A 23,239-nucleotide genomic window follows, 5' to 3' on the forward strand; every position below is an offset into this window, starting at 1 on the left:
TATTTATTTATTAAAAGACAGAACAGGGAGCAGCTATGGAAGAAAATGGGTGGATGTTGTTCTGCCTTTATTATTTTAGCACAATAGAGATACTCAGTCAGGAGCTAAAATATCTGAATGTTAATAGATCAATTCACCCGAAAGACAACAGCTTTACTCATTTACCATCAATGGTATTTAGCAATGCAGATGAATTAAATTACATTTGTATCTCTGTTCAAAGATGGTCTCTGGGGTAAGATGTGAATTTCCTCCTTAATTCTCATCATCCTCATCTGGGATTCTCATCATCTGCTTATTGTATCCACTGTTTCCCCCAGACCTGCACCTCTCTCTCTGTCCATCCTCCTCCTTACTGACAAGAAGTTGTGCTCTGTGTGGGAGGGTCCTCGCTGATATTTCATGTAGTAAAAGGTTTTTACTGTTCAAATTGAGATATGTCTGTGTCACGGCATAGGTAGTACTGGAGAAATGGATTATTTGGGGATTATTTAATTTCCATTAAACATTATAGCTATACCAACTACTAACAGGCCATAACATTTACTAAATCCTTTGGTTGCTAACGAACAAGAAAGGATGCAGGCATACCTGAACCCAGATGAGCTCAACTCATCTGCTGCAGCGTCACTTGTTGCATGTTTGGGGCCCACCTGGTCTTCTGGTTCATTGCCAACTGTGCACTGAGCTTGGTGTTGGTTTCAGGTGCAAACAGAAACTAAACAATAATACTTCAGGAAGGGTTATTAATCACTGTTGATCACAGTTTTAACAAAGGAGTTCCATGTTACCTGTTGCACACAAACTGTCTTGCATTGGTGTCTCCTTCCTCCTCCTCTCATTCTCTTCTCTTTTTTTAAGTGTCTGCCCTCTGACCAGCTCATGGTAGATAAGGGTTTGTTTATACTATATCAGAACTAGTTCATACAATGTGGTGTTCAACCACATTGAAAATCAAATGTTTCTAGTTGTTCTAAATAGCTACACTTAAAAACAGAGTGAAAAGTCAGTCATCAAGGATAGAGAAAGATGTAATATAGTTTAATCAACTAGCTTTCCTAGAAGGCATGCGCAATGTTGCATTTGATTGCTCACAAGAGAAGTGACTGAAATAGTTGAGTAAACAATGAAAAAAGAGTTAACGCGACACATTGGTTTGGGGAAGTAACAGAAATAGCCTCCTAATTCAGAATAGCCTCCTGTCAGAAAGGTGTGGGGGGTGGGTTCTCTAAGCTATTCAACCATATGACAGGCAGTTTTGCCAGAGTATTCTGGCCTCTTAAGCCCTGACTCAGCAACAAATCAACAGGACAACCTGTGACCATGACAGTCTGTGTGAGTGGGTTCCTGTACCCTGTGGTCTCTATGGTTAGCCTATATCTCAAATAGTGTTACAGTATTTACCTCTGTCTATTCATTCTCTTCATCTCCTCCTTCGTCTGGACAGGGGAGTTTCTCTTGCAGCAGTGGAGTTGTCTATAGAGGAGAGCAGCAGGATTAGCAGTGATTTCCATTCAGATAGGTAGTTAGATAGTTATTGACAGTTCTCATAAAAATGACACTGACTTAGATATATAGACATAGACTTGGACTTAAATATGACACTTTCCAGCTAATTAAACTGAACAACATTAATTTGTATAGTGTCCTCTGTAGCTCCAAAGTCTGAAAATAATAACTCTGGTGATGTCATAGTGATGTCTTCTAGGTTGCCTTAGCTTGGGCTTGGAAACTAAACTTTAATAACCTGCATTAAAATAGGGGTGGAGTTTGAAAGACATGAGTGTTTTTAAGGTATGGAGCACGGGAGGATCTTGATTCAATAATTTGTGCTTTCAATTTAACAGAATGTCATTCTCTCATCCTGTGTACACCCATAGAGGGATTGCTTGCTTTTAATGAGGTTTTATTTTAATCTTGGACTAAGATATGTGGCTGTAATGGACCGAGCTGGCAGATAAAGGAGACTCAGGTGGTTTCAAAAAAAAAAAAAAAAAAAAAAGTTTTTATTTTACCCAAAAAATGCGAACAAAAGGTACAAATAAACTATGTAAATAAAGTTCAGGGCCCATAAAAGAGGTCAAATAAACAGAACTCAACTAAAGTGAACTTAACCCTACTAACAGACCTTCCTAAATGAACACAAAGGGGAACATATATACTGGCCGATCAGACCATAACAGAAGAGGGGTAACTAACAAATGACAACCACTACCAACTAAGCAATAAACAGAATTCCCTCCTAACACAGGTTAACTCAACTAAACCAAAAATACCCAACTAAACATTCAATAAAGAGAAACAAACAATATGACTAAACTTGAAATAAACAGTTCCCCCCCTATGAGGTGGCAGGACTTGGTATGACCCAATTGGCCACTTCCTGTATTTAACCATTCCATGTCCTGGTGCACATCCTTTGCCCAGGCCTGGCCAGATGTCCTCCAGGAGCAGCACCCCAACACTGGTAACTCAAAAAAAAGGAAAATTAGAACTTAAACTAATGACTGTACAAAAGTTAACCAAATGTGCGCGCTACAAATAGAAACTAATGTACTGCCAAACTGTACAATAAAATGAGTATGATGTATGAAACAAAATCCAGTGTGTTGTTATTTATTTGTATGTAATGTGAAATGTAATTAAATTAGCTAACTGAGGAAAGAATTAACTACAAATGTAAAAGAAACCAAAGTGTGAGTGCCAGCTGGGATACAAACTTCAAAATGGCTGTGTGGCTGCAAGTGCGGCCATCACACACCCCTCCCCTTCAAAGTCCTTGCTGGGACAGCGAGAGAGATAGTCTGCAGTGGAGTTGTCTTTGCCCGGGATGTGATGAACTGTGAATCTGAACGGCTGCATGGCAAGGTACCATCGGGTGATTCGTCCATTGGTGTCTTTCATTCTCTCCAGCCATTGTAGCGCCCTGTGGTCAGTTTCCAAGGTGAACTCCCTCCCCAGTAGGTAATACTCGAAGGAGTCCAGGGCCCACTTGACCGCCAAGGCCTCCTTCTCTATGGTCGAATAGCGACCCTCCCTGGGGAGAAACTTCCGACTGATGTAGGCCACGGGGTGTTGGTCCCCTGCTGGTCCCTGCAAAAGCACAGCTCCAATGCCCCTCTCAGATGCATCAGTTTGTAAGACAAAAGGTTGATCAAAATCTGGGCTGTGAAGAACTGGGTTCTTACTCAGAGATTGCTGAATGTCTTTGAAAGCTGCAGCTGCCTCTGCTGTCCACTGCACCTGATTGGGGCATCGTGATCCAGTTCTGTCAGTCAGTGGAGCCGCCCTGGCTGAGAAGTTGGGTATAAACCGATGGTAGAAGCCAGCCATCCCAAGGAATGATCTGAGCTGCTTCCTGGTTTGTGGGAGAGGACATGATTCAATGGCATGGACTTTATGAACTTGTGGTTTATTAACCCACCTCCAATGGTGAAACCCAGGTACTCAGTTTCCCTTCTGGCAAGGACACACTTGGCTGGGTTGACTGTCAAGCCTGCAGAATGCAGACATCCCAGGACTTCCTTCAGGTGTTCCAAGTGCTCCTCCCAGGTGGCGCTGTAGATGACAATATCAAGATATGCACATGCAAAATCAGAAATCCTGTAGAGTACCTGGTCCATCAACCTCTGAAATGTTGCAGGGGCCCCGTGCAGCCCAAATGGCAAGACTGTAAACTCGAAGAGCCCCCAGGGAGTCCGGAATGCAGTCAGCTCCCGAGACTGCTGGGTCAGGGGCACTTGCCAGTAGCCCTTACAAAGGTCAATGGTGGTCAGGTATTTTGCTTTTCCCAGGCGCTCCAGGAGATCATCAATCCGTGGAGTGGGAGATGAGTCAAACTTTGAGATAGAATTCAGATATCTGAAATCAATACAAAATCGTATTGTTCCATCCTTTTTTGGGACCAACACCACTGGGTTACACCACTCACTTTTTGATGCTTGAATTATTCCCAGGGAGAGCATAAGGTCCACCTCCTACTTCAGTGACATAAGGAGCCGCTCTGGTATCCTGTAACTCATACGCCTCAGTTGCATCAGGTTTCAACACAATGTCATGTTCTACCAGATTTGTGCATCCTGGGTATTCTTGAAATATGTCTGGATTAATTAAAGGCTTCACCTGAGATTGCTGAGGTTCAGAGAGATGGCTCAAATCCAGGTCAGTGGATATTGGTGAGGGCAGGTATTGGTCATCCACCTCCTCTTCCTCCTTCACAGCCTGGATCAGCAACACCTCTGCTCCTTTCTCAGCCCTTGGCACCCACTCCTTGAGGAGGTTCACATGCAGCACAAGACTGGACTGCTGATGGCCTGGGGTGGAGACCTGATAAGTGGTGGGTCCCAGCTTCCTCTGGACTTCAAAAGGCCCCTGCCACTTTGCCAGCAGCTTGCTGTCACTAGTTGGAAGCATGACTAAGACCTTTTGACCAGGGTCAAAGCTTCGCTGTCTGGCTGACTGGTCATACCAGGTCTTCTGGTGCTGCTGGGCCTCCACCATGTGCGTCTGGGCCAATTCACTCATCCGCTGCAGTTTCTCTCTCATCTGAATGACATAAGAAATGACATTAACAGGCTCCTCCCTCCCCTGATCCACCTCCCAGGTCTTCCTTAACAAGGTCAAAGGTCCCCTCACCTTATGACCAGAGGAGTTCAAAGGGGGAGAAACCAGTGGAGGCCTGGGGTACCTCCCTATAGGCAAAGAGTAGGTAAGGAAGCCACTGATCCCAGTCAGATCCAGTCTCATTGACAAACTTACGGAGCATCTGTTTGAGGGTTTGGTTGAAACGCTCCGTCAGCCCATCTGTCTGTGGATGATAAGGGGTGGTGCGCACCCTCTTTATGCCCAGCAGCTGGTAGACCTGTAGAGAGTAGACATGAAGTTAGTGCCCTGGTCAGTTAAAATTTCACGAGGGAAACCCACTCTGAAGAACTGAACCAAGGAAAAAGCCACAGTTTTTGCTTTAACTGACTTCAGTGGGAAAACTTCTGGATATTTGGTGCCATAGTCTGTGATGACCAACATGAAGCGGTTTCCTGTTTTACTTTTTTTCCCCCCACAGGGCCAACGATGTCCATCCCGAGGCGTTCAAAGGGAGTACTGATGATTGGGAGAGGTTGGAGCGGGGCTCTAGTGGGGCCTTTAGTTGATGTCTTCTGGCACTGAGGGCAACTCCTGCAGAACTGGGCCACCTCTGAGCGCAAGCCTAGCCAGTGGAAATGGCGCTTAATGCGAGCAGTGGTCTTGTGTTTCCCTAGGTGGCCAGCCCAGGGAATAGTGTGGCCCAAGGTAAGTACTATGTCTCGGGATGCTTGCGGGACCACTAGCTGCTTTACCTGGCCGTGCTGATGGTAAAGAACACCATTTTGCAGGAAGTACTCCTCCCTCCTACCATCAGGCTCCGTCCCTGGCTCCCTCTCTTCAGCTCTCTGTAACAAGTTGGACAAAGTTGGATCATTATGCTGCATTTCGATTATGTTAGTGGGTATCTGAAACCCCAGGGGCATGTCTGGAGTGGCCTCAGCTGATGGTTGTATAGCAGTGCGTTGGAATTTCTCTTGCCTTCTCTGGCTACGGGGCTTCCGAGACTTCCCGGGCTGTGTCTCCAGCTCGACACCATAGAATGGCAATGCACTGAGGGCTGGAGAATCCACATCTACATGCTTAACTTGTGCTCTGGTGAGGGCAACATTACAACTTTGGGTTGGGTTTAATAGATCAAAAAGTACTGGCAGATCATCACCCAAAATCACTGGGAAAGGCAAGTTGTCCACAACACCAACATTTAACAGATAGGTCTGACCCTGCACTTCCATGTAAATGTCAGCTGTGGGGTAAGGCTTCTCATCACCATGCACACAGCAAATAGGGATGGCCTCAAGAGTGCAGATAATGTTAGCTGGTACATATTGTCTGTGCACAAGGGTCTGAGTACTGCCAGTATCAGTAAGGGCTCTGAGGTTTTTCCCATTAATCCTGACATTTGTAATTTTCTGGGACTGGTTACTCCTAGGTGTAATGTTGATATTTTGGTGTGGAACATAACACATTTGAGTGAGCTTAGATGGATTCTTTGGACACATCGGTTTGGTATGGCCTTCCTGTCCACACAGGTAACATGTGGGTATTTTATTTGGAGATCTTAATGGTACGTGCTGATTCTCCCTTGTAGGAGGCTTACCCACACCTGGCGTTGACCTCTGGTGGTATTGAGGGGGTGTAGGCCTGCGGGTGTCCCTCGGGGCCTGCCAGGCACTATTAGTCCATGGCTGGCTCTTTTCCCGGGCAGCGACAAACACATCAGCCAGAGTGGCAGCCTCAGCAGCTGATTTTGGACCACGCTCCTTTACCCAAATCTGAAGCTCAGGAGACAACATTCTCAAGTATTGTTCCATAATAATAGTTTCACCAATTTGCTGAACCGTTTTACCTTGCGGTTGAATCCATTTTCCATACAGCTCCTTCAGCCTCACATACAGCTCCTTGGGGCTCTCCTCACGTCCAACATCTAGAGAACGAAACCTTTGTATGTCTCAGGGTTAATATCATATTTTTCCAGAATAGCAGTTTTTACCTTGTCATATTCAATAGAATCGTCAACATCCATATGAACATAGGCTCCCCTGGCCTTACCAGTCAACAATGGAATGAGCCGAAAAACCCAGTCAGATTTTGGCCACTGGCATGCTGCTGCAATTCTCTCAAATGTAATGAGAAAATGTTCAACATCATCATTTTCTGTTAGTTTCTCTAGTCTTGGCTCATGGGAGACTCGGGACTGCCCTGATGAGATAATGGCAGGGTGCATCTGTGCTGATGGAGTTATGGCTCGGGCCTGAGAGTGACAATCTGGCTCTGGAGTCTCCAGAGGATCTGGAATTGTTGAAGTGAGCTCTGGTACTGAAGAAGTTCGTACCTGCACCTCCTGCTGCAACAGCTGGAACTGATGTTGTAGAGCTTTAAAGCGATGCTCCTGGCGTGTCGCCTCCTCCTTCAGCCTCACTTCACGGGCCTCCTGCTGCCCCATGAAGGCCTGAATAATACCAGTCAAGTCTCTCAATGTTGGCTCTCTGACATCTCCACCCTCAGTGCCTGATGCTCCCTGTAAAGCTGCAGCCTCCATCTCTGTGTCACTGTTCATCTAGTCCTCTGATCCTACATATGTCTCTCCAATCCCCGATTTCCTCCTCACTGCATGCCTCACAAGATTGAGAGACGGAGGAAAAAAACAAAACAAAAAAAAACACCTGTCTCCTAAACCGGCTGATCCCACCACTGCCACCATATGTAAGGGACCGAGCTGGCAGACAAAGGAGACTCAGGTGGTTTCAAAAAAGAGGGTTTTTATTTTACCCAAAAAATGCGAACAAAGGTACAAATAACAAACTATGTAAATAAAGTTCAGGGCCCATAAAAGAGGTCAAATAAACAGAACTCAACTAAAGTGAACTTAACCCTACTAACAGACCTTCCTAAATGAACACAAAGGGGAACATATATACTGGCCGATCAGACCATAACAGAAGAGGGTAACTAACAAATGACAACCACTACCAACTAAGCAATAAACAGAATTCCCCCCCAACACAGGTTAACTCAACTAAATCAACTAAACCAAAAATACTCAACTAAACATTCAATAAAGAGAAACAAACAATATGACTAAACTTGAAATAAACAGTTCCCCCCCTATGAGGTGGCAGGACTTGGTATGACCCAATTGGCCACTTCCTGTATTTAACCATTCCATGTCCTGGTGCACATCCTTTGCCCAGGCCTGGCCAGATGTCCTCCAGGAGCAGCACCCCAACACTGGTAACTCAAAAAAAAGGAAAATTAGAACTTAAACTAATGACTGTACAAAAGTTAACCAAATGTGCGCGCTACAAATAGAAACTAATGTACTGCCAAACTGTACAATAAAATGAGTATGATGTATGAAACAAAATCCAGTGTGTTGTTATTTATTTGTATGTAATGTGAAATGTAATTAAATTAGCTAACTGAGGAAAGAATTAACTACAAATGTAAAAGAAACCAAAGTGTGAGTGCCAGCTGGGATACAAACTTCAAAATGGCTGTGTGGCTGCAAGTGCGGCCATCACAGTGGATATACTGTCATGATCCTGTCTATCTCTGTCTATAGTTGCCATTATCCACCAATTCACCAAATGCTCTCAGACTTTTTCCCTATTTGTTATACTGGACTGAGGCCCTTGTACAGGACATTGAAGTTTGCTTTCACACTTGTTGTGAAATGTGACTAAAGAGTTTAACATTTGTTTCTGTAGATTTGAGTAATTTGTATTTACAGCCTCTGTGTGTCACCTAAGAACTGCATCATCATTAAATTGTAAATAAGAGTTTGCATCTTATAGTGTACTTGTGTATTTAGTTTATATTCATGTATATTCTTAGATGGGTTCATGCATGTCTGTTAATTATGAAGAGGATTGTGTTTTCTGGTTTCTTGGTTTTCTGCTGCTTGGGGTTTTTCTTCCTGTGTCTGTTCTGCCTTTCCCTTCACACTTTCTCTCCACACCTGCCCTACATCAGCCTTGTTAGCCTTGCCCTTTTCCCATTGTTTTCCCCAGCCTATTAGCTTCTTTCCTGTACCCCTGTTTCTGCTCTTTGGTCGCTTTGGCTGTATGTTTAGGATTGTTGTCCTGCTGAATAATGAAATGTGCCCCAGTGAGTTTTGATGTATTTGTCTGAATGTGAGAACACATAATTCTCCAGTATACCTTTGTATTCATTCTATTGCTTCTGTCAGCAGTGAAATCTTCAATAAATGCCAAATTGCCACTTCCACTGGCAGGCATACATGCCCAAGCCATAATAGAAGCACTGCCATGTTTGACAGATGATCTGCTCGGTTTTGGCTCATGAGCTGTTCCTCTTTTTCTCCACACTTTCTTCATTCCATTTTGATAAAGGTTGATTTTTGTTTCATTGGTCCATGGAACTTTGTTCCAGAGCTCTTTCACTTTCTTTTTGTATGTTTTTGTGGCCTTTCTGCTTTTGAGGCTTACCAGGGATTTGCATCTTGTGGTGAATTCTGAGTTATGGTCATGAAGTCTTCTCTTGATCGTTGATGAGGAAACATGCCTGCCTACATCCTCAAGAGCATTCTTGACTTGCTGTGCAGTCATAAAGGGCTTTTTATTCAACATGCAAATGATTTTCCACTTATCCACAAGTCTTCTGCTCCTCAGTCTACCAGCTCATTTTCCTGTGTTCACCTTTAGAATGAAACCAACTGTTGATTCTTTCCAAACCAACTACTTTTGATATCTCTTTGATAGATTTTTCATTTTTTTCAGTCTCATTATCACCTTCATTTGCATGGTCACACTGAAACAACACCCAGCTGCACAAGAAACATTTAGTAGTGTCCAATTACTTACAAACCGCAATTTGGGCACTATGTGTTAAGAAGGCTGTATCTCCCACACAGTTCTTTCTATATTTATGTAAACCTACTCAAAGCTGAGAATTGGCACTTCAATGTAGTATCCATTATTTTATTTCAAATTGAATGTGCTGGAGCACAGAGCCTGAAAAACAAAAAAAATATGTAACTGTCCAAATACTGTCTGGACTGTGTCTTATTTTGTTTTCTCTTTTACTTTTCTTATTTTCTACTCTTCAAATAATGAAACAGCTTAGTAAACTTTGTATCGGAGAGTTCAAAACTCTACTAAATGTGTTTGCTGTCCATCAAGATACAGTAAGTGATACTTGACAATACCTGACAATGTGTATTTGTGTTAAAATACACATTGAGCTCTCTCTCTCTCTCTCTCTAATCACTATACAAACCTGCTGTTGCCTATTTAGTATGAGACATTTAGTATGAAAAGTGAATGATGAATCAACACATAAGTAATGTGTGTGTGTGTGTGTGAGAAGTAGAGCAACACTGGAAGAAAGAGGAGTGTTTCACTGTCACACCCCAGAAATGAAAGTGAACCAAAACAATTTCACTACAGAAGACAAAAGTCTATTCATCCTTCACCAACGTACCTTCATATGTTGCAGACTTGCACACAGGTGAGTACAGTTAATAATATTAAGTGTGTTTAAAAAGAGAACAACGTCAGAAGGTAGAGTTGTATCCATAGTGGAGATTTACCTGTTTTCCTTTACAATAGAAAAGGTTTCAGTGAAGTGCAGTTTAACTTTGTCAGAGTTAGAAAAAAAGAGTGTTGAATAATTGAAAATCTGTTGTAAATATGACCAACATGTTTATATTAGCATGGTCTTCATCAAAGCATTAGCTGAATAAGGTTTAGTGTGACCAGAAGGAAATACAGAATGAATCTTATATGAGAAAAATTTGTAGTGCAACATGACAGTCACCAATCACAGACATATAGAAATATGACAAAATAAACTAAATACATAGAGTTAACATAACAAATATTCCTCCTACTTTTTTCAAAATGAATATATGTTAATATTTTAAGGTTAACACTAAAAGAAAAAGTCAGATTTCTAATGCAGTAGGCTCAGATAGCCACATGATGGCAGCATGGCTGTGTTTTCTTTAGTTTGGCTGGTTTCACCTGAACAGAGTGCCTGTGGATAATGTGCACTTGCTTTGATCAGTATTGAAGATGTGTGTCTTCAGTCAGTTTCTGCTCAGTGTTATTTTTTCTTTGTCTTGCTTGTTATAAGTCTGCAGTGGTTTTGCCTGCAGGAGCAAAAAGGCCCTCCCGATATCCAATTTTAATATTAAGCCTTGTGTTACTGTGTTTTACCAACTGTGTTTTCTTGAAGATCTGTAATGTAAGTATTTAAAGTAGTAAGTTAAGAAGAAGCCAAGTTCAATGTCATTACTTCAAACATTGAAACACCTACTGAAATTTATTCTCATTACTGAGATGATTCCACTTTGATCGTTTATTAATCAAATATAATTTTAGAATTATGTCATTTGGTTTTCTGTTTCTAGACAAGGCAGCAGCCAGCAGTTTCCTCTTTGAAGATCAGTTTCTATGTTCCATCTGTCTGGATGTGTTCATTGATCCAGTCACCATACCATGTGGACACAACTTCTGCAAGACCTGCATCACAGAACACTGGAATATTAATGTCCAAAATAATTGTCCCATGTGTAAAAAGATTTTCAACATGAGACCTGAACTGCAAATCAACACATTAATATCTTAGATGGCTGCACAGTTCAGACAGTCAGCTGGGAAGAAAACCAGCAACTACTCAAAGCAACAATGTACCAACACAGGAGAAGTACTCTGTGACATCTGCACTGAAACTAAACTGAAGGCTGTGAAGTCCTGCTTGGTGTGTCTGACCTCCTACTGTGAGACTCACCTGGAGCATCATCAGAGAATCCCAGGCCTGAAAAGACATAAGCTGATTGATCCTGTGGAGAACCTGGAAGACAGAATGTGTAAGAAGCATGAACGACCTCTGGAGCTGTTCTGCAAGACTGACCAGATATGTGTTTGTTAGTTCTGCACTGAGTCTAGTCACATATTTCATCATTTTGCTCCTGTGATAGAATAATATGAGGGGAAGAAGGTTGCACTGGGGAAAACAGAGGCTGGAATTCAAGAAGAAGAATCTCCCAGACAATCCAGAAAGATTTTCCTGTTGTCGCTGAGGAAAGCAAAGTTTCTCTTCAAGCATATTTTACTGTAGAGTTCAGGTTAAAGGGAAGACTGAGTGGGATTTAGGAATGGCCAGAGTCAATCAACAGGACAAATCATAGGTAGCCCAGACAATGCCATCTGGGCCATATGGTTGAGGAATAGAAATGATTGAGGATTATGAGGAGGGTCTGGTCTCCTTTTATGATGTAGATGCTGCAACTCTTATCTACTCTTAACTTCACTAACTTAACTAACTCGTAACTTCACTGAGAAACTCTATCTGATCTTTAGTTCCTGTACTAATGATGGTGGTAAAAACTGTGTCCCTCTGATCATCTCTCTTGTCATTCAAACTAATTAGACTTGTGCTTTGATTGTTTTGATGTACTTACATAACCAGTGGTAATGAATCATACATAATTTCATACATGTTTTGTATATATACATATATACATAATTTGTATATTCAGAGTCTGGTTAATGTGGTTATTACTTAAGTCTTTGTTATATCTATTGACATTTTAAGATTCCATTACATTTTTCTGTGGTTTATTCCAGTACAACTTACTGATGTGACACCTATTTACTGACAGTAATTCATAGAATATTTTTCATGTAATAATAATAGTGTAATAGTGCATCACACAATACTGCCATCTTCAATCAGAAGCAGTTGAAAAAAATATTTAAATATGACAAATTAAGAAGCCATATAATAATAATGATGATAACGATGATGATGATGATGATGATGATGATAATAATAAAAGAGTTACATTGTTGTGCATATAAGAGGTGTTGGATTTTGAAATCTTTTTACAGAGCAGTTGATGAAAAAAGTATTTTTGTGATCTGAGCATTTCAAGATTTTATCGAATAAATAACAAAAATGAATGTAAATGCATCAGCGTCATTGGATGTCCATTCTTTTCATGAATCTTTATTTTTTTATGTTTTACTATTATTAAAGTTTAAAAAATAAAATGGCTTTCTTGAAAATGTTGGCAACAGTTCAACTATGGGCATTTTTATTCTATGTTTATCCTACACTGGTATAATGGGGTGAAGATTACAGTACTGACTTAAGACAGAGTATCTGTGTCAAGCTCTTGATACGGCAGCACAGACCCGCCACCCTTAATAAAAAATATCCCTCATATTTTCTTGTTGTAACAGAGAAACATTGTATTAATGTGAAAACTTTCTTGTTTTATTAAGGAGAACGTTTTCTCAGATTAGTAGGTGTTTTTATTGTGACAAACATCCAATGGGTTTTCAGAAACCCATCTACAATGTCACTGTGGTTCTTTCTCCAAAATGAGATGCAGAGTGGACAAGATCCCTTGAAGCGTCCGCATAATAACCAAAATAAGACTTGATTAATTCATTCTGCTGTTTTTTTTTTGATGTAGGTATTTCAAACACTGTTTACATTATTACCCGTATTTATTTTCACCTACAAAAAGAGAACAAGAACATACTCTTTTTATATAAAGAAACTGAACAAATATTTGGTGACAGGTATACAGCCAGGTAATGTATTACAGTTGGCAGGCCATATGTCACATAGTAAGACCATATGTAAACAAGACAAATGACATTTATTGAGCAAGTAGAAATTACAAGTGTGTATACAAATGCAAGCAATAGTGCACCTCTCTGCAAAATGCCATGTGACATAGGTAGAGATTACTAAAATATTTTCTCTAGATTAAGTGCAGACCTACATCACATGTTAATGCCAATGTAATGAAAGACAAAAAAAATCTACATCCACGATTCATCTCCACCACTCTGTGTTCAGTCTATGGTAGCATTATACAGTCATCCTGATATTCATTCATGTCCACAAAGAGCAAAGAATAGACCTGCAGCAGTGTAGGCTATTGAATATGAAATATTTTAGGGAAAGTTATGAATACAAAGATATTTTTGACAAATCTACCTCACATATAAAGCACTACTTAAATAAACACTTTCTTCCTTTAAGATTTATGAAAAATTGAGGCTCAGTACTGAGAGTAAAGCTACTGCTGCAGCAGGTGTGACTCTCAATCCTCAAACAGTTCATCCAGCTCTTATCCCGCCAAATAATGGGAATCAGACACAGTGTGGTTATTTGTGTAAGAATATCTCAGACTCACCGTGTCTTATGAAAGGACAGTTTACTATGGTTTCACATTTTAACTGAACATATTAGTCTAGATGTTACTGATAGGATGATGAGCGCAGTGAGAGGCGGAGCAGCATGGAGGACAGCAGGGAGCAGGGAGTGTTTACCGCCACGGTCCAGAAACGAAAGTGAAAGGAATTCCTTTCTGCAGAAGAGGCACGACTGGTTCTCTCTAATACAATCAAAGTTTGTTTCAGCTTGCAGCTCAAAAGAATTAATCACAGACACGGTGAGTGCAAATATTTAGAGGGTTTAAACAAAAACAACAAATAGGGGTGTTTGCCGGGTTTTATTTAGGCGAGTGCTGTAAGAATTTTAGTGAATTGCAGTAAAACTTTGTTGAAGTTATTTTCTTAGTAGTAGCAACAAAAGTCAAAGTGCATTTGAACTGCTGTTCAGTGTACACTGTGAAAAAGCAAGGGAAAGGGAATAAAAGTGTCCAACATTTGAAAATCTTTTGTAAACTCGAATGAATGGCAAAGCCTACATGTACCAGCATGCTCTTTGTGAAGGTCTCAACTGAAATATAGAGGTCTTCGCATTTTTTAAATTTATTTTTTGTTGAATTCTTTTGCCATTGTTGTGCCGTAAAGTCTGTCTCATTGGGCCTCTTGCAAGAAGCACCGGCAAGAACAGATTTGTTCTTGAAATGCACATGCTAGTGATCGAAGAATATTTGCGGCATTCATCAGTTTTCTCGTACTCAGAATTTCCTCGGACGAAATTCACGAGCGGTCCAGACCTGACGTATGTGTCATGAATAGATCATCTCTGCCTTTCTTCACACTTGTTTGACTTAGAATAATAATGTTTTAATCTGAATCAATTTGGAGTTTAAACATTATACCGGCATTAACAAAATAAATATATAACTAAAACAAACTTAATGCAAAATTAATATTTTGTTTACCGTATTATCATCATCATGGCTGCCAATTTACAGAGAGGGTGTTTAGATTCATGATTTTTATTGGCATATTGTGGTGCAGCAGCTTCTACATTTCAGTAGTTTCTAGGAAACTTCGCTCACTGACATATTACAGACACCTGTCTTATGCAGTCTAATAACACTACACCCACACTTGCAGTCTTGAGTGCAAAAGTCCGCGTTCACGCACTGCCAGGTAGAAGGCAAGTGTGTCCCATGTCTGAAATACACTGATGCACATTCCTCCTAACACCAGTCCAGTAGTTGGTTGTAGTGTGTTTATAGGCTGGTTTTAGGACCAACAATAGTCACTTGACACAAAGAAGCTTATAAGTTGGATTCAGCATGAATATTATTATTCGTATCCAAACACTAAAGTATGACAGAACCCCCACAGATGGTTATCACCAAATATTAACAATTAATCGTTATATATCTGACACTGTCAAGATTAATATTAAATATCATATCCATATCAAAGATTTTGAGAAATATGTTTCATTCTTAAAAAAAAATCTGACAGAAAACGTTCGATATAATATTGTATTATGTCTTTTTAATGTTCAGTAAACCTATGTGCTTCTAGATAACTTGATTTAATTACTTTATATTTCTCCTTTCAGCTCCTGAATGTGAGTTTTTTAACAGTCATCTGATCGTAACTGTAACACTGTCTGGTTAGTCTAGCTCTTACTTCAACAAATTACATTAGCTTGATTGAGCCATATACAGTATTTGTATTTGTGTGAGTGACAGGATGTCCTATTAATCAAGATTGTCCCAGTGAGCTCTGATAAACCTCCACACTCTTGTGGTCTCAGCTGGCCACTGTGACAGTAGCCAGAAATACGTGACACATGTACATATAAATGTGAAATCATGCAGCTTGATGAAGAACACTAAGCAAGGACTTTTGGAAGTGATCTTATTAAGCACACTTTTTGGGGCCTATAGTGAAAAATTAGAAAGGGTTTGGAGGAAGTAGGAGTGAGTAAGGTTGATTTTTTTCCCCCTTTGGTCTTCTTTTTCAGATATGCTTGCTGCCAGCAGTTTTCTCTCTGAAGATCAGTTTCTATGTTCCATCTGTCTGGATGTGTTCACTTATCCAGTCACCATACCATGTGGACACAACTTCTGCAAGACCTGCATCACAGAACACTGGAATATTAATCTACAGTGTCAGTGTCCTGTGTGTAAAGATGTCTCTGACAAAAGGCCTGAGCTACGGGTCAACACATTCATATCTGAGATGGCTGCTCAGTTCAGACAGTCAGCTGTAAGGAAAACCAGCAGCTTCTCAGAGCAACAATGTACCAACACAGGAGAAGTTCTCTGTGACGTCTGCACTGAAACCAAACTGAAGGCTGTGAAGTCCTGCCTGGTGTGTCTTACCTCCTACTGTGAGACTCACCTGGAGCCTCATCAGAGAATCCCAGGCCTGAAAAGACATAAGCTGATTGATCCTGTGGAGAACCTGGAAGACAGAATGTGTAAGAAGCATGATCGACCTCTGGAACTGTTCTGCAAAACAGATCAGATGTGTGTGTGTCAGTTCTGCACTGAATTAGATCACAAGTCACATGTCTTTGTGCATCTGATAGAAGAATATGAAGGGAAGAAGGTTGAACTGGGGAAAACAGAGGCTGGAATTCAGCATATGATCCAGAACAGACGACTGAAGATTCAGCAGATCAAACAGTCAGTGAAGTTCAGCAAGGAAGATGCAGACAGAGAGACAGCAGCCAGTGTGCAGGTCTTCACTGCTCTGATCCAGTCTGTTGAGAGAGGTCTGGCTCAGCTCATTGACATGATTGAAGAGAAGCAGAAAACAACAGAGAAACAGGCTGAAGGCTTCGTCAAAGAGCTGGAAGAGGAAATCTCTGAGCTGATGAAGAGAAGTGCTGAAGTGGAGCAGCTCTCACGTACTGAAGACCACCTCCAGTTCCTCCAAAGCTTCTCATCCCTGAACCCTGCTCCACCCACCAAAGACTGGACAGAGGTCAGAGTTCAGTCATCATATGAGGAGACTGTGAGGAGAGCTGTGGCTCAGCTGGAGGAGACACTTGATATAGAAGTGAAGAAGCTGTGCACTAATGTTGAGCTGAGGAGGGTCCAGCAGTATGCAGTTGATGTGACTCTTGATTCTGACACTGCAAGTCCCTATCTCATCCTGTCTGATGATGAAAAACAAGTAAAATGTAGTGACATACAAATGAATGTCCCAGACAATCCACAGAGATTTTCTGTTTGTAATGCTGTCTTGGGAAAGCAAAGTTTCTCTTCAGGCAGATTTTACTATGAAGTTCAGGTTAAAGGGAAGACTGAGTGGGATTTAGGAGTGGTCAGAGAGTCAATCAACAGGAAAGGAAAAATCAGACTGTCCCCTAAGAATGGCTTCTGGACTGTATGGTTGAGAAATGGCAATGAGTACAAAGCTCTTGCTGGCCCGGGTGTGTCTCTCTCTCTGAAGTCGAAGCCTCAGAAGGTGGGGGTGTTTGTGGATCATGAGGAGGGTCTGGTCTCCTTTTATGACGTAGATGCTGCAGCTCTTATCTACTCCTTTACTGACTGTAACTTCACTGAGAAACTCTACCCATACTTCAGTCCCTGCAGTATTCATGGTGGCATAAACGCTGCCCCCTTGACCCTTACCTTTGCCACACAAATTTGACTAATCATTTGATTTCCTCTAGACAGTCAAGTCATTCAAAGGAATTCTCCTTAATTTAGTTATAGCACCTTAAACCTGATATACATCTTTTTATTGGCTGTCAGTAAGTTTCACTTAAAGGGCAGTCACCTGGAGCTCTTCACCCGCACAGGTTCCGTATTACTTTTTTCTCTACAAAGAACTAGTTGGACTGGTACTGGTATGAATGGACTGCACCAAATTACTCAAGGTTGGTCTAATGTTTGTATAATGAATTCATTTGACTGTTGATGTTTTCCAGAGAATCAGTGTTGTAGCCAAAAACATATATCAGGACAAATATGCAATTTATTGTAGGGGTTCTGCGTAGACTGTCCAATGAACAATATGATAAGTGGTTGGCTATAGCTTTTGCTGTTGCCAAAAAGTTATTATTCAGTAAAGTACCTCATCCAGTCAAGACTAGTTAAATGCCCTGTTGAAAATTGTGAAAATAAAAGAGTCATTTACTTTAAAATTGGCACTCTCGATTATACTGATATATGGTCATCCCTTTTAGCATCCATGTCTTGAAGACTGAGAGAAAAAAAAATTGTCTTTGTACTGAATGTGTCATGTAAACATGATTTTTTAAATTTGTATCTATTTGTCCTACATTTCGGTATTTTGATTTCTATTTTGTATTGCTTAATTTGTTGTCTGTATTAGAAGGGTCACAAAGTTTTCACAGGGAGAATAAATACAAGAATAAATATTTAATTCCAATATCATGTTATTTGAGATTAGACGCCTGACTGTCTGTCATATTAATCAAATTACATGATGCCTGTAATGCTGCCAAACATGGTTTTAACTTGTAATGATGTTACATCCCTTCAGAAAGTTGATCAAATTTAATATTTATAGGTTTATGGACTGACTCTGACTCTTACTCTCTTTTAAACCACACACTAATCACATTATAAAGTTCATTTTGGTGTTGGTGTACATCTTTCCAGGCACTGCTTTATACTTAATGTCAGAAAGACACTCCCTTCACAACTTATATTACCGATAGTGGACTATGCTGATGTTGTTTATTAAAATGCTTCTAAAACCAATGTTCCTCTCAATGCTGATTTGTACTAGGATGTTCTTTTTTTATACACCATTGTACAATATTTGATACACTCAGATGACTTTTTCTTGATGCAAGATGTCAGTCTCAGTGGTAACAGATTATTTTCAAATGCATTCATTTTAACTATCCTTATTGCTTAAAACAATTCTTAGTTTTTTGTACTTCAAATTATTCACTAACTCGCTCTCTTTATGGTCCTATTTGTTTCTAAGGAAGCTGGCAAAATGTTTTTGTTTGTTTTAATTTCAAGATACAGATTAAATATGAAAATGTATAGTTTGTCAGAAAATCAGAAAGTCAGACAATAATGCTTTCTGTGACTTTATACAATGACATTTCTTATGATAGTGTCAATCCCAAGGTTGTAACTCTTTTCTGTTTTTATTATTGAGTTTTGTTTGAGTATTTGAGTATTATTTTTGTTATGTTTTGTTTGCTTTTTTCTTTTTGCATTATTATGTTATGTATTATTGTGCCCTGTATTTTGTATTGTTTTGTTCTCTTTTTGTTTTTGTGAGTGTTTGTTTGGGACCCCTTGAATGTGAGATGACACATCTTTAGGGGTTTATTCTGATATAATAAATTTACTATACCTATAAGCTCTTTCATGCACAGCTGGATTAGCTTTTATACGAGGTGAGATACAGCCACAGTAGCTCCGAGGCTGCTGAGGGGCTTCAGCCCAGTGATTTCTCATGCAGCTTATGTTTTTACTGCTTTGTAAATGCTTAGAACAGACCACTGCTTCTGTCACATTAAATGTCCTCCTCACATGGCCAAGAGTCCATGGAGCCCCACATGACAAAATGTGGTAAAAGGTTATCAGAAAAGTGAAAAATAGGGCTGAAAACATAAATAAATAATAAATAAATGTACATTTCCTTTTATCCATTTTGTTGTAATTCATTACATTAAATAAAATGAAAACACAAACAGTGACAATCATTTAAGGATCTGTTGGGGAAAAAATACAAATAAGGCAAAAACAGATCAGGCATAGAGACAATTTTATTGTCATCATGTGAATACAGTGAAACAACCAAGAAAAATGATAGAAAAATAAAAAGAAAGGTGGATTTCTTTCCACCTGATAGAAGAAAGGTTGATGAAATAAGTAAAAAATGATTAAATTCAGGAAAAAATGCGTAAAATGCACATACAGAAACCATAAAAGCCATAGTTAAAATTTTCTTTGTCACTTTAGAATTGTTTTTCCTTCAGAGCATGATTTTTCTCAAAGAAAATGGTGAGATATTGACCAAAAAATACAATAATTCTCAAAAATTATTGGTACAGTTCCTTATGGTGTATGCTCTTTGGGCAACGACCAAGGAATAATCTTCAGTTGTTACTCTCTCTTACTCCACTGCAATCTCCTGTAGGGCAATTTATCTGCTTCTCTGCAACTAATAATGCATACTTTGTATTTGATATGGTACAATGGATTATTACGCAGTCCAGACACATGTGTGGCCCTTTAAGGCAGCCTCCGGCTCCGTCTCACAGTTTAAACGTCATATGCGGAAGTATCAACATGGAGGACGGCAGAAAAGCTTCCACGAATTCACTTCTGAAAGATGGTAAAAACTGCTATATGAACGGTAGCGGCGGTGTGTACAGTATTGCAATGTGTTCTTCGGCAGTTTTAAAACACATTATCAACAGCTTTGTCAAGTTTACACATCCGTCCCACTACGTACTACGACGTGTTTGTCCATAGAAGTGGCATTAACCGAAAACCTGTTTTTAAGCACTGGTTAATCATTTCTGTACTTCTCATTTGCAACTTACTCCTGTTGATATCGTTGGTATAATTTGTAAATTACACTGATGGCTTAAACTAAGAGATTACGTTAACTGAGTGGAAGAAAGCAACAGAGAAACAGACAGGTTTTGTTTTAGCTGCAATACATCATAAGTCAAATATGTAGGAATAGCATGAACTTGTGAGTATGAGTGTGAATTCCTTGAACAATTTGAGGACCTGCTGCTGTGTTTGCAGAGTGCTATGCTGATTTCCTGGCAGAGGACTTTGATGTGAAGACATACACTGCCCAGGCTATTCACCATGCTGTCATCGCTGAGCAGCTGGCCAAGCTGGCACAAGGCATCAGTCAGCTGGACAAGGAGCTGCACAGCCAGGTATGTCCTCCATACACCACACCACAGTCTGACAGGGAAGCTTTTAGTTGTGATAATGAAATAAAGCTTTCTGAAACAATAAGTGCTCCTGACACACTGCCTCAGAAATAGATTCCTTACTCAAATCTTAATATGAAACAGTGCATATTGCCATTAACTGCAAATAGTCAAGTCAGTTTTTATTTGTATAGCCCAATATCACAAATCACAAATTTGCCTCAGGGGGCTTTACAGTATCATACAGCAATACAACATCCTCTGTTCTTAGACCTTTGATTTGATTCTACGGAACAAGATATAGGAATGCAATAGATGTGTGTACAGAATAGAACAAGAAAGACAATTTACAGAAATACAGCAGCATGGAACAGGATAACAAAATTATAATGAATAATGTGATGTAGAGGACACCAAGCAGCTTCAGTTGCCACCAGAACAGAATACAACCTGAGTCATACGACCCCCATCACCATGGAGGAAATAACCTGCACACTGAATATTCTGCATTCAACTCAAAGCCACTCCTGACACAGTATGAGCAAACAGCCTACTGGTACGGCTGCAACTAATGATTTTATAGATTTGATTTACTGATTATGTTTTTCACGAGTGGTTTGGTCTTAAAACATCAGAAAATGGTGAAAATACCCTCAAGCATAAGGTGACGTCATTAAATGTTTTGTCCGACCATTAAATGTTTGGTATATTTGCTTGACAAAATGACTTTAATAATGAATCAATTACCAAATCAGTTGCGAATTGACTAATCATTGCAGCTCTCCTTACTGCTGAAAACTTTTGCCTCTCACACAAAGAATCTAGTAAATTTTGTCTGATAATATTATAACAGTTTTTGTCTGTTGATGTGTTCTAATCATAACTACAAATGCATTCACTTAACCTTAATGATATCTGTGTCTTTTTACACAGTTCTTTTTACTTTTCAGACAACTGTCACATAAAAAACACGGTTTTGCAAAACATATAACACAAGTACTGATTTCAAACATAGAGGTGGAATTAATTTGGGGTGTTTGGGGTTGACTCATGCCTTATGGGAGGATATGCAGAAGTACCAAGCGTTTGGCTCAGTAGTCACATGTAAAGGGACAGAGCAGGTTGGATACCGGGCATTAAGAAAAGCAGCTGTGATATGTGGTTGTGCAAATGAAAGGTGGGGAACTTTAAGGAGGGTTTGCAGTTGTGTACTTTTGATACATATTCTTATTGTTCATAGTGGACAATGTGAGGAGAGGAACCTTAACATGACCTGTGTGCTGCACTCCTGCAGGGGGAGGAATCATGATAGGATGCTCTCTCCATATATTTATTTAGCATTTGTTTCTTCCAGGTGGTGGCCAGACATGAAGACTTACTGGCTCAGGCGACTGGAATAGAGTCTCTTGAAGGTAAAGTGACATTTTTTTTTAATAATTTCTGCTACCATTATAACTTCAAGACTAAAATGAGCAGGGGCAATTTTAAGGATAACAGGACCATTTTACCTGGCTTTAGTTTTTACATAGATTTCTTTTCCTTGCTGGCAGCCATCTGTTTCAGTTCATTTTAGTCCTCTATGCAAATCAATCGCAGACACTTATCACTAGACTCAGATAGGTCATTCATGACTAATTGAATCAAATTGTGAGAAGTGACAGTTTTTCAAAGTAGAGCTCCAACAATTAATCAATTAATAAATTAGTTGATTGACAAAAAATAATTGTAATTTTCTGGATGCAGCTTCTCAAATGTCATGATTAGTGTTTTTTCCTTCTCATATGTGATAGTAAATTGAATATTTCAATGTTTCAGACTGTTACTCAGACAAAACAAGCAACCTGAAGATATTACCATGGCAGCCAGTGGTTTCAATTCATGTCAGTGTACTATGCAAATGAACTTACACAGAACAACAATATTTTGTCAAAGATATGTCCTGGTTGTGTGGTAATAGTGCTGAAAACAGTTTGATTTGAACAGTCTGCCAGAATAATGCATTACAGTGCTATATTTTATTGCCTGTTTAACAGAAGTTACTGCTTATTTTTGTCACATCATCCATGTTTTCTTACTGTTTGTCCTCAGGTTTGGATTTTTATCACAACATACATGTTGTCATTGTAATAATGCTCAGACACCAAGTGTAAAGTCTCAAATGTCAGACTTTCCCAGCAGCACATGAATGCACACTGGAATGTTTTGATCTTTGAACAGCATTACCAACCAATGATAATGTACTTTTGACCAAAGTAAAGCATTTGCTGAATTACATGCAAGACTAGTGATCTGTTATTGAAACGCTGCCTTTTCCACTATTGCAGTTCTTGGGTTTTACCACAAGAGAGTGCCAGCATTCCTCTGATGAAGTCTGCTAACAGAGCAGATCTTTAAATCAATGTTGAAATGTACACAAGGAAATGAATTGTTGTTGTTTTCAGGGGTCCTCCAGATGATGCAGACAAGGATCAGTGCTCTACAGGCGGCTGTTGACAGGTAAATATGGTTTCCCTTGGCCTCAGTCAGATTACATGTTTCATCATCAATATTTACACAGATATAAATTGCATTCGTGCCTGCTGTTTCACATTCATGCTTTGCAATTCCATGA

General features: G+C 39.8%; 2 protein-coding genes across 2 annotated transcripts in view; both read left to right on the forward strand.

Moving 5' to 3' along the window:
* The first annotated feature begins 13,915 nt into the window (after positions 1-13,915).
* Positions 13,916-19,345, forward strand: LOC122975354 (E3 ubiquitin-protein ligase TRIM21-like). The gene is made up of 2 exons (XM_044343779.1): positions 13,916-14,020; positions 15,751-19,345. Exon 2 carries the CDS (start codon positions 15,753-15,755, stop codon positions 17,388-17,390), a length of 1,638 nt encoding a protein of 545 aa, XP_044199714.1. The 5' UTR covers positions 13,916-14,020; positions 15,751-15,752; the 3' UTR covers positions 17,391-19,345.
* A 665-nt stretch (positions 19,346-20,010) lies between these two features.
* cog5 (component of oligomeric golgi complex 5) overlaps positions 20,011-23,239 on the forward strand; it is a 65,365-nt gene continuing 62,136 nt past the window's right edge. Inside the window, exons 1-4 of the mRNA XM_044342936.1 lie at positions 20,011-20,069; positions 20,492-20,631; positions 21,983-22,040; positions 23,070-23,124. Of these exons, the coding sequence (XP_044198871.1) occupies positions 20,024-20,069; positions 20,492-20,631; positions 21,983-22,040; positions 23,070-23,124 (299 nt within the window). The 5' untranslated portion in view covers positions 20,011-20,023. The remainder of the gene's footprint in view (positions 20,070-20,491; positions 20,632-21,982; positions 22,041-23,069; positions 23,125-23,239) is intronic.

This window comes from Thunnus albacares, chromosome 23, assembly GCF_914725855.1.
Source record: "Thunnus albacares chromosome 23, fThuAlb1.1, whole genome shotgun sequence".
Lineage (NCBI taxonomy): Eukaryota > Metazoa > Chordata > Actinopteri > Scombriformes > Scombridae > Thunnus > Thunnus albacares.

Coding starts and splice junctions, on each gene's coding strand:
- LOC122975354 (XM_044343779.1), top strand. CDS start 15,753: ATGCTTGCTGCCAGCAGTTTTCTCTCTGAAGATCAGTTTCTATGTTCC.